The 12,241-nt window shown below is 38.5% G+C and overlaps 1 protein-coding gene across 1 annotated transcript in view; it reads left to right on the top strand.

Moving 5' to 3' along the window:
• Nucleotides 1-12,241, top strand: part of DISC1 (DISC1 scaffold protein) — a 171,869-nt gene that overhangs the window by 51,632 nt on the left and 107,996 nt on the right. Inside the window, exon 7 of the mRNA XM_031058765.1 lies at nt 9,505-9,559. Coding sequence (XP_030914625.1) covers nt 9,505-9,559 — 55 coding nt within the window. The remainder of the gene's footprint in view (nt 1-9,504; nt 9,560-12,241) is intronic.

The raw sequence follows: 12,241 nt of genomic DNA, 5'->3' as shown, positions 1-12,241 counted from the left end.
CTTCAGTTAAGGACAAAACCTGATAAAGACAAAAGAGCTGGTTTTTTTTTTTCCGAGAACTTGGTTTACTCGAGTAAAGTTGGAGAAAAGACTTCAACATCGTTTCACATACTAAGTCAGGAAAGTAGGATTTAGAATGGGCTGTCATGTTTTGTCATTGGGAGAGACTGCTTGCTGCTGTTCAGGGCCCCACTGGAAAGTGTTCTTCTTGTGGGTAACTAGGTAGAAAGGGCTCTCAATCTGGCTGTACTCAGGAATGTGCATTCTCCAAAAACCTATGGTGCCTAGGAAAGCCTGTGTTTCCTTCTTGCTGGTTGGTGAAGACATCGTGGTGATCTCGTTGATGACATCAGTTGGAATCTGATGCCATCTGTCTTGCCACTTTACTCCTAGAAACTGGATTTCTCAGGCAGGTCCCTTGACTTTGCTCTTCTTGATGGCAAAGCCGGCTTCTAGCAGAATCCTGATGATCCTCTCTCCTTTCTCAAATACTTCTATTGCCGTGTTTCCCCACACAATGATGTCATCGATGTACTGCAAGTGCTCGGGAGCCTCACCCTTTTCCAGTGCAGTCTGGATCAGTCCATGGCAGATGGTAGGGCTGTGCTTCCGCCCCTGGGGCAGTCGATTCCAAGCGTACTGCACGCCTCTCCAGGTGAAAGCAAACTGAGGCCTGCTTCTGCTGCCAGAAGAATGGAGAAGAACACATTGGCAACGTCAACAGTGGCATACCATTTAGCTGCCTTGGACTCAAGCTCGTACTGGAGCTCTAATATGTCCAGCATGGCAGCGCTCAGCAGTGGAGTCACTTCATTCAAGGCACGACAATCCACAGTAAATCTCCATTCTCTGTCAGACTTGCGCACAGGCCAGATGGGACTGTTGAAGGGTGAGTGAGTCTTGCTGACCACCCCTTGGCTCTCCAGCTCACGGATCATTTTGTGGATGGGGATCACAGCATCTCAATTTGTCTGATACTGCCGGTGGTGCACCGTCGAGGTGGCAATTGGCACTCGTTGCTCTTCCACCTTCAGGCGTCCTACTGGAGATGGGCTTTCTGAGAGTACAGGCAAGGTGTTCGACTGCTTGATGTCCTCTGCCTCTAAAGCCACTATCAACTGCTTGATGTCCTCTGCCTCTACAGCCACTATCCGCAATTCCCACTTGAGTCTCTTTGGGTCTTTGTAATAGCCATTCCAGAGGAACTCCCAATTTCTTATCAAATGTCATAATCCAGCTTGAGCCTTGATAATAAGATTGTCTCATTTTCAGCTAGTCCCATACCTGGGTTTGTCTTTGACAAGGCTATCATCTTGGCTTTCTTGAAGTATTTGGCTACAGTCTCTTGTGAAAGGCTAAGACAAGTCATAGGTGAAAGAAGAGATCTGCCTCATCTTTTGTGAGCTGACTGATTAGGAAGTTCATCTTTCTTATAGATAGATAAATAGATAGGTGTTTCCTTCTCCATTTTGTCTGCTTAGGATTAATTTCATTCCTTTGTTCTCTGCCTAGGATAGAAGGGTAGAGTTCATGGGCAAGTTGCTTTGTTTCCTTTCTTGTGGCAGCAACTCTAGGACAAACTATGTATTGAAAGCCTTGTGTGCCATAAAATGTCTGTGCTTAGGCACATGAAGTGAATTTGCTTTCTGTGAAGGTGCAAACGTGGCTCAGAAGTTCATAATGACTCTGATCCCACTGGAGGAGGAGAAGGGACCCCAGTTGGAGGGAGGAAAATGGGCTTTGCAAAGTCTACTCCCACACCATAGGCACTGGCCTTCCTTGGGAAGAACAGGGAGGATTAAAACACAGAGCAGGGAAAGGAAAGAGCCAGTCTTCCAACATGGAGGACAGAGGCATTGCTGTCAACCTGAATTGTTTTGGAGCAATCTTAAAGGCAGTTTTTTGTCCTTCCAAGCAGTGTTATAGAAGGAAAAAGTCACAGCAGAAGGATAAGTAACACTTGCTTGAGTGCTCACGTGTATGGTGTAATAAGGAATCTGGTTTTCCCTGCTGAGCATCTGGTTCCCCCTGCTTGCTTGAACAGCATCCAGTGGGACGTAGCAGCCTATAAAGCTCAGGCCACATATGTGCTGATTCCTCTGGGTATGTGCACAATGAGATTTACTTCTCTTCAGGGAAAAATGACCAGCTGTCTCAATCAATGTGTGATACTAAATTAGTTTGTATATAATGAAGAGAAACAGCTAGCAACTATATCCAGGGACAGACCCTTTCAGTCAGTGAGGTAAAATGGATGTTATTCTTAGGAGAATAATTGCAGCTGCTGTGGGCAAGCTCTAGTTTTTGTGCAGTCCAGACAGATGTAGCAGAAGAATGGGGATATATTGATATGTCAGAAAATCTGGGGAAAGTATTAGTTAGGATGTGATGAACTGCTCCTGCAGATAGCTGTTTGATTGTCCCTTTGTTCTCATTCTGATGCTCCTGTTCCTGATAGCAGCTGAAGCAACAACTGCTTCAACTGCCCTGCAGCATCAGCTGGCAGAAGAGTGGTGGGAAACCCAGCACCATATGAATGGTTTGGCTGGTTGAAACACCCAGCTGGTTTGGCTGTCTGAATGGTGATTTATAGGACCAGAAGATTTCTCAATGCATGGCAATAAAAACTGAGCTTGTTGTGATGATTAAAGATGCCAGCAGCATCTTCAGGTGTCTGTGAACTGATAGTTTCTGCTGGAGTGATTTTATGTAAAAACCCCAAAACCATACTGAGATTCTGCCTCTGTTCTTGTATTGCTGGCATTTAAGAAACCACTTTATTAATCATTCTTATAAAAAATTGTGAAGTGTCATCCAATGCCCTGATTTTTCTTCAGGTCTCCTAACTGGGGCTACTGTCTGGCAGCACTCAGCAAATAAGAGTTGACTCTGTTTAGAGTTTTTATGTATGCAAGAGCTGGGCAGGATGATGAGTTTTTAAAGTACACTTCCTATAGGTGTAAGTCTTTGAGAGTTGACAAAGGCAAGTACAGTCACTGAGTCAGTGAGAAACCCTATGGTAAGCTGAGGTTATACAAACATTGAGAAAGTGTATTTCCAGTTCTGACTCTTGAAAAATTCTGAGTGGGGAAGCATATGTATGCAAGCAGTCCTTGATGTATAGCAACAGTGAAGAAATACTGCTCTGCAAATGATAGCTTGAAAAAGAGCAAGTTGCTGGAGAAAAATCAGCTCTCAGATCACTCAGAGGTAGGTGCATAATTTCTGGTTCTCATTCATATTCCTTCAAGAACTTTGTAGATTGAAATGTGCAGAAAGTGTGATGCTCCTGTGCCTTAAAGTACATCTCTTGATAGTTGTTGTCTCAGATCAGATTAATTTTTGAGGTTTGAAGTTTTCCAAGGTGAGACTTTGCATTTTACTTCTAATTCAGGTGACTAGTCCTTGCAGCTGCCAGAATTTTCATTTTATTATGAGTTAAACACAACTTTTCTTTCCTTGTATTTAATGTCCAAGTCCTTTCCTCAAGAGCACTTTCAGGTTTAGATAAAGAAATTGGATTTTTACCACATCAGCTGAGCAGAAATTTTCTATTTTTATAATTTTTTAACTAGGTCTGTCATATTATAGAAGTTTTTTCTGGGCTGCATTATTGAAGAAAAAAATCAGAGTTTATTTGGAAAACCTTGACTTAGGTTTAAAGGGTGGTTTTACTTCCCATTAAAAAGATATGCTGCTGTGAAAATACCATTGTTTTAAGTCCCATGGATCATTGCACAAGGATGAAAAGGAATTTATGTGCTTGGCTGAAAAATTGCTTTCTCGGTATGGTAATACTCAGATGTGTAGCCCAGACAGGCTTATGAGACAACCACATGGAATGAAAATCTTGTTATCCCATTTCTTTCTTGATTAGGTAGAATCAAGCTTTGTGTTAAAGAGTTTCAAAAGAGAACAAAAAGTGGTGGTTTACATTTGTGCATTTAATGCATTCTAGCCCTGAATGTCCCTAATTGAGCAGAAGTGTAGGGTCAGCAGTGCCCTGTAGGTCTTACCCTGCTAAAATCTGCCCATGGTATCTGTAAATAATAATCTGTTGGTTTTCTTCAAGAAAACTTTGGAAACAAGTATGTTTTTCTTCATTTTTTCTTCTTTTTTGTTTTCTTTAGTCCTAGTTGTACGTGTCTAGCTTAAAGATGTCTCTTGTTAAATAGAGTTTTGTTCAAAGCTCTTTTTTTATGAGTTGTTTTCAAAACTTTCTGAGATATGCCCATTGAGGGAACTATAAAATCACAAGGAAGTTATTGATTGATTTGGTTTTATTCTGTGGATTTATTCCCTAAAGGCACAGTGAAGTCCATATACTGAAGACTTTTGGTGGTTTTTTGCCTTGATGTAGACTGTAGCAGACATTTACACCAAAGGTTCCCCAAGTAGCACTTGTGATTGTTTTTTTTTTGCAAGGGACTGGACAAAAGCTTTTTTTTTTTTTTGAAGGTCAGCTTCTGTTTGTTGTTAAAAGCAAGATTACAAGTGTAGGCCTTGGTTTATATATTTTTATCTTCTAAGAGAGTATAGCTTCTTGTGACTTCAGAATTGGAGCAAGAATCATGTTAGAAGACATGAAGCTGTAAAAACCATGATCCCTGCAGTTGTGATCATGAGAATGATCACAATAACCTTATTGTTTGCAGGCAATCTCATTACTCTGGGCCAAATTCAAACTGTAAACTGTTTAAATTTGCTGATTTTTATCTAGAAGGAAATACATATTCATGTGAATTGTGGGTTCAGCCCATCATGCTTTTTGCATACAATCTGAGCGTGGGCTTCTAGGCTGTTGTTCTTGAATTAGAAATTCAAATATGGGTAATTTTAAATTGTTCTGACTTGTGCTTAGTTTTAAAGAAATTAAAGTGCTTTTTGCTTAAGCACTGTATTGTGGTGTGGAGATTGGGAGTGTAATGACAAGATCTATAATAATTTTTTAGGTGACAGTAATGTAAAGGAGAATACTTGCTGTTAAAGGACTTTTTACTTGTCTTTCAGTGTGTTCAGGCAGGGATCAGAGATGGCAGCTTATTTTCTCTATGAAAAATAAGAACTTTTAGTACAGGATTTATTTGTTTTATATTGGTACCCTGTGTGTGGTATGTTCTGTTGTGTGGATACAAAACTAAATTCTGACTGCACTCTTTGTTGCTGTATAAAAATTTTATTATTAATACAGGAACTGTTTCTGTTTAAGCAGTGTGTATATTTATATATATTGAATATGGAGAACAGCATGAATTGCCTTTTGCCCATTTGCATTCTTTGAATTTTTTCTTAGGAAGCAAAATGTAAATACATAATAGCTTGGTATGCAAAGGGAAGTATACTAGCATAGTGGAAGGAAAGACACTCAGAAACATGCCTTCCTTTTGGAAAAAGCCATTCTTCCCAGTATTGTGCTAGTTAGCCTTCCTTTGAACAAAGCCACTTCCACAGTATCTGTAATTCCTGCATGCAAATTTAAACTTCTCAGAAGATTCTTTAAAAGGCATTTTAAACATTAAGTGTCATGATATAACAGAAAATGTCCTCTGTGGTAATGTGGGAAGGTGTGATAGAGTGAGGGATATGGCAACCAGACCACTTGATTCTTATTCTTCCCTCTGTCCCCTATTGCATTGAAATGTTTTCCTTTATTTTGCCTGCACACCATTCCCAATTATGAATATCATCATCTTAGCAGGATCCAACTGTGTCATTACAATTAAATATACTTAGTAGCTACTCTTTAATATCAGTAAAATGAGGTACTTAAAGGATACTGCCTGAAGTGTTTGGATCTTAACATTTTTCCCATAGTCTGTTGTTACGTGCCAGATCAACTTCAGTTTCTGAGCATGCAGCATTCCCACACCCTCCTGCAGCTCTCCAGCCAAAGTCTGTGTTTTGCCAAAGTATTGCTTCATGTGTGATCCAGAAATTACATAATCTCTCAGCTCCTGCTTTCCTGTTCTAATCTAGCCTGTATGCAGTGATACTCTGGGATGTAGCATGTGAACATTCCTGTTCTTCTTTCCTCCTAATGGATCCCAATGTCTGTAAGTCCATGGCATGTCATTCAAATGAAAGGCCTGTGTGGCCATCTACATGAATGAAGATATACTGCGCATGAGGTATAGATTGCTGTAGATTCTGCAAGTGTTAAAAACCTTTCTTTTCCTTCTTATTTAGTCAGTTAAGTTCGTGTTAATTGAATTCCTGTCTTGCTCTAGTCCTTTCATCAACTGGGTCAAGAATTTTGCTTTCTCTGTGATAGAGTTAGCTTATAATGAATTTGAGAAGTAAGTTCTAAATGGTCCTCATAATGGATTGCTAAGACTGTGAGGAGAAGCTGTCAAACTCTTGATTAGCTATTCTGTCAGAGAAGAATAGCAATGAGTCAAAACTTATGGATGCCTTCCCAGGCAAGAATTTTGTGTTATTCCAAAGAGCTCTTTCTAAAGTCATTTACCCTTGTAGTAATACCTAAAGCAGCTTTTAAGCAGACAGAATACCCCTCTTAAAATGAAATATGATGCTCCAGGGTGGTTGTAAAAGAAAATGCTGTTTCTGGTTCAAGTCACATGTAATAGATCATGGCGGTTAAAGCTCTTTGTTGGTAGAATGAATCAGTATTGACTGCCTGGTTACTCTTGTGGGTCATTACCTTGTCAGTTAATTGGAAAGCTTGTGAGGGGCTTCTCTGTGACAGTGTTTTGTGGTGGAAGAAAACAACCTGGGAATAAATGTAGTTAAAAGCAGTTTGTAGTTGGTAATGATGGCTGGTTCCTAACATGGTTTTGATTGCTGTGTGTGCATTGTATGATGGGCTAATCTCTGCGAGGGGTAAGGGATTCCTCTGGTATCACTCTGAAGGCTAACAAGGATTTGAAACAGAATATTACTGTGAAATTCGTGCCATAAATAAAACAAATACACTTGTAAGAGTCTGTGTGAAGGATCTTTAGATTTGAGTCTCTGGTTAATCCAGCTATCACTAGCTTCAGTCAAATTAATGACTTACTAATGATATCCTTTATTGATATAGGTCAGATTAATATAAAATTCCATTAAAACTATAGTTCCACAAAATTATATTGAAGCTGTAGTTTTGCTGTTATCGTAGTGGCAGCATTTGATTCCTTGTTTATTTTTTAGTGACTTGTTAGAGACTCATGGAAAAGAAATCTGGGTATAGAGAGAATGTTTTTTCCCACTCAGCACCTGGTCCTGAAAGTTTTCATGGGTTTGTGCATCCTTGTTAGCAATGCAGATTTGACAACTCGGTCCTAGTTTGCCATGCTGTTTTGAATGCATTGCTTCAAAAGAGGTTAAAAATTGATTTCTCTTCCTGTTAGCTGTGTGATTTATGCAGAGCAGTGAAAAGTATGAACCTGGGGGGAGCTTTCTGTGAGGAAAGGAAACAGATGAGAGGAAGAGCACACAGAAGATATTTGTTAGAGTTGCCATCTATATACTGTTGTTCTTCTGGCTAAAACTGCACTTTATATTTTATTATGGCCTGGGTCTTTAGAGTTGAATTTTATGAGGCATTTTCAGTACAATTGGGTCAGTCACCCAGTATTCATTCAATTACACACTGCAGCCTTGCTGCTGCCCCTTGACATCTGTACACAAAGCCCATCTTTTTTTTACATAACCTGACCAGCTCAGATGCCAATTGTGGGAGATGCTGAAAGTCACTGGGAGCTCCAAAGCATAAGAAAAGAAGTGGCTAAATAGTTCATTCTGTCTGGCATGCCCAGAGGCAAGCAGGGAGCTGATAATGGCATCATTACACCAGCAATACTTTGTGTTTTGCACATATATTGCTGTAGAAAAGGGAGACATTTGAGATACTGTGAGAAATGTCATTAAACACTTTTACATAGGTAGGCAGCTGCATTTCTGATTGTTTCATTGCACAGGTGCTGGGGTGGTAATGAGGTGACAGGCCTGGCTGGGCTGTAGATAGGAAAGATGTGTGCTCCTTGAAGCAGGGTATTAGGGACAGCAATGCAAATAGGTGCCTCATTAATGTGATTAAATGATACTCTGAATTCTGCCTCAGAGGCTATTTCACTCCGGTGTGCAGTTAGCCAAGATGGTCCAACCAGCCTCTCTGTAGGTGATCAATAGCTGTTTGCAACTCCAGCTTCACCTGCTTTGGGAGTCATGCTTGTGAAAATGCTGACTCTTGAACTAGGGCTCAGGAAGTACTGTGCTTGGAAAATCAGGGCAGGTTCTCAAAAGAAAACTGAAATGCATACAGAAGAGGAATGCATAGGCAGCAGGAGCTGTGTGCATGTCAAAACAGGTGCTCAGTTGTAGTGTGCTTTCTGAATAACTGTGGCTTTTGTTTCTTCCACCTGAAAAATTAATACAACACTGCCTTGTCATGCAGGAGTATCACTGAAATAAATCCAGTGATGTCTCTGATATGTTTGGATGTTTCAATGCCTAACACTAGAGAAAAGCTCAGAAATGTATCATTAGTTCTTGTTTGGGAAAAATAGTAATGGTAGGTCATGAAAGAAATTTTTTTATATTTATTGTTTTTATATTTATTATTTTTTTATTTATTGTTTTTATAACACAGGCATGAGGAAAAATTGAGATGCTGCTAATGGGGTGTGCTGACTGTCACATACACAGAACTGAGGTGTTTGACAGAAAAGAAAATAGTGTGTGATAAAGTAATTGAACACTGTATAAAAAATGTACACCTCCTAAGTCAGAGAGAGAGAGGAGTATTGAAGTTGCAAAAATAACCTCTCTCCTAACTCCTGATGTTTGATTTGCCTGCAGTTTTGAACTTCTTGTTAAAATGTAAATGGTGGATTTATTTACAAGAGCCAAAAGAACAAGTTTACTTTAGATTTGGTAATAGAAAAGTAGGAATCCTACATGCTTATAATATATGGAAGAAAACCGTTCATTTTGTTCATGTAAGAATGAGTGATGCCTCAATTTCAGCCCAGTGTTGCATCAATTTGGTACAAATATTTGGTAGGTTTTTATGGATCTAAAGAAACCGAGTATTGGTATTTCATGTGAAGTTACTGTGAGAACAAGTGACTGTAGTTGAACTTTTTCTGGTAGAGTTGAAAACTGGGTTGTAAACTGCCAGTTCTTTGTGTCAGAAATGCCTTTGTGTTAGGTTTTTGGATGATGGTCTAGCAAAACACCAGTCCTGGACATTGGTGGGAACTACTAAGTTTGCTTTAGGTATTATGATTACACAAATAATCATAACTGTGTTTCAAAGGGTAAGTAAAATCTGTATACTTGTTAATAAAGAACTGTAAAGGTGATGTTGGTTAGTCGTTAGCAACCCTGAAATGAAGCATAGTTTTTGTCTTGATATTAACTTTGTTGTGTTGGTATGAGTCAGCTTAACACTTTATTTCCACATGAAAATGTGTCTTGTGTAGCAGGTCATGTTGAGCAGAGGTTAACTTTTAAAATTTTATTTATTATTTTATTTTATTTTATTTTAATTCCTTCTAGCCTTCAGGAAAAGGAACAGTTGTACAGCATGTCCATTAAAGAAACTACTGCCAAAGTAAGTACATGTTTTCAGTTCTTCAGAATATTTACAGAAGCAGATCATAGCATACATATTGTCTTTGCTTTAGGAAGCTGGTTTTGTGGTCCTCCTTCTAAGAAGATTTTGCATGTAAATATTTTTAAACATTCACTGAAAAGGCCTCCCCAGCTTTTTGTTTGAACAGGCCACAGGGATTAAAATACTTCAGGAAGCAGATAGAGTAATCTCTTCTTTCTCAGCTTTTTTACTAGCAATCCATGCTCTTGCTGAGATCTCTATTTAGGAACACACTCCTCAGCTTCATGAAATCATGGTCATAGCTGAATGCTTTGGCTCTTAATATAGAATCTCTTACTTTCTTGTCTAACTGGTTTTGTTGGTATGAAGGGAAGAACATAAATGAAGTACCTCTTTCCCCCACCATTTCACTAATAATCTAGCTAGCAATCTCATTTTCATACCCTTTAAAAATACAAGGAAAAGTGATACAGCTTATTTAGCACAATTTTTGTTTCTAACTAGAAATGTTAATTCTTTTCCTTTATCTTTCTTATTTCATGGACTCCTTTCAAGAAATAGAACACTAAAGTTTTATTTCAGAATGGCCCAGTTGCTCCATGAATGCTCTAGGAAAAAAGATCCATTTACTCTAGCTAATTCACATAGATCTGTATGAAACAGGAAGTGAAAAATATTTCTGGGTTTTGATTAATAATGAATTTATACTCTGAAATACATTTGTTTTTCATGTTTTCTCTAGTACCAGTTACTTAAGTAAAAATTTTATCCTTTATCATCTGTTCTTCCTAATCATCTTGGCCAGCACTTTGACTGTGCACTGTTAAAAAGATAATTTGAAGACTGCATCTCATAACCACTCCTTCCTTCTCTTCCACTTTATTTTGAGCTCATTTTCTCTATTCCTTGCTTATATCCACATCTTGGGAAAATTAATATAGACTATAACAATGATTACCCCTGTATTTTTTAAATGGCTATGAATAAAGTGTCAAGGAAATTATTGTGACTGACCTACAGCTCATCTACTAAAATGAATGAGACATTAAGTAGCTCAAAATGCTGTTTCAAGTATTGTTTCAAGCCATTTGCAAGCTAAAGCATAAGGTATGGAATTTACCTTTTTCCCAGAAAATGTCTCATGAGGTTTTATTTTATCACCATAGTATCTAGGCACTTTTTCAATAACAGCTGAAGCATTAGGTAACAGTAGAGAAGTCTGTGAGGTAGGATTTCACAGCTTGTTTTTTTCTCTTTAAATTTTCAATAGATAAAATGCTATTTTAATTTTTTTCCATTCCTATGTGATGATTTTTATTTGTTATAGACGATAAATAGGAAGCATGTAGTGAGACTTCTCCAAATAATTTCCTATTTAGTTTATTCATATAATCTCATCCTATTATTTTCATCTCAAAATAAATAGAGCTGGTTTTTTAAACCTTTTTATTGTATGGGGAAAACATTTCTTTGTCAAAGGTCTGTCCTTTTCCCCTGTGCCACTGGCATTTCTATGGCCTTTTCTGCCTCATCTCTCTTGTTTTCAGCTGTGGCTGCAAAAGCCAGCTTCTGCCTGCTAATGAAGGTGTGCTGCCCCTTGTTCACCACCTTCCTTCAGAAATTAATATCTGCTTTCACTAATGGCAAGATTGTGCTGTGTGGGAGACCAGGTAGACTGTTTCTTCCTTTAGGCAGTGTTAGCAGAATTTGTTTATCTTTTCCAAGCTGCTGTTTTAAAGAAATGTGAAGGTTACTCAAAACTTATTTTTTCTTGAGGTGATTGGAGAGTCAATCCAGTGCTTTACTTGCTGTCCTTGTCCCTGTTTTTGCTGCTTTAGATTAAGATCATAAGCTGGAAAGATGGAAGAGGATGACGATGGGCAAACTTGCCTTTGATATTTTGCTGTTTTTCATCTTGATTCCACATATCTTTGCTGACCAGCTTCCTACTGGTTTCAGATAGACTGCTTTTTTGAGTAACATTTCAGTCTGAATGCAGATTTGTAAGGTATATTCCTAAACAAGAGCCCTTTTTTTAAAAAAAAAGCCTGCTTTAAAAAAACCTCAGAAACCACTCAAGAGTATTTTAAAATAAATAGAGTAATACTTGTCTGCAAAAACACTTTGCTGAAACTGAAAGAGATTTTTTAGACTTCTAGACATTTAGACTTTGAGCTTTCTGATCTATGGGTCACAGCAGAGCTGGTCACTGAGAGCAGTCAGGCTGGTTAGAGAAGGATGGTGTTCACTGGGAGCCCAGGACACTGGCTTTGTGAATGTTCACCATCTTTGTTAGCTAAGAAATAACCTTTCCTTAGTGGCTGAATAAGCTACTGTAATGAATAATGGGATCTGTTATGAAGATACAATAATTATAAAAAATGAAAAGGATTGGAGCTTATAGAGTAGCCCTGATGTAACTCAGAACATTGCCATTAGTTTAGGGGATATTGCTTTGTCTTTCCCACTTGCTCATTTAGTTTTGTTGAACTATGCCATATGATAGGTCTGAAGATTAATGTTATTCATTTATCTACAGAATACATGTGACATTGATACAATCAGGGGCCCAGCATCCCTACTTATCTCATGTTCCAGAAGAATCGTCTCTGAGTTGGAGGGGCTGCCTTTCTGCCTCTGGTCCCTGCATTTTGGTCCATTAATAAAGAGTGCCAGCAA

The sequence above is a fragment of the Geospiza fortis genome, unplaced genomic scaffold (assembly GCF_000277835.1).
Source record: "Geospiza fortis unplaced genomic scaffold, GeoFor_1.0 scaffold381, whole genome shotgun sequence".
NCBI lineage: Eukaryota > Metazoa > Chordata > Aves > Passeriformes > Thraupidae > Geospiza > Geospiza fortis.
This window is presented reverse-complemented; position numbering and strand designations above follow the sequence as displayed.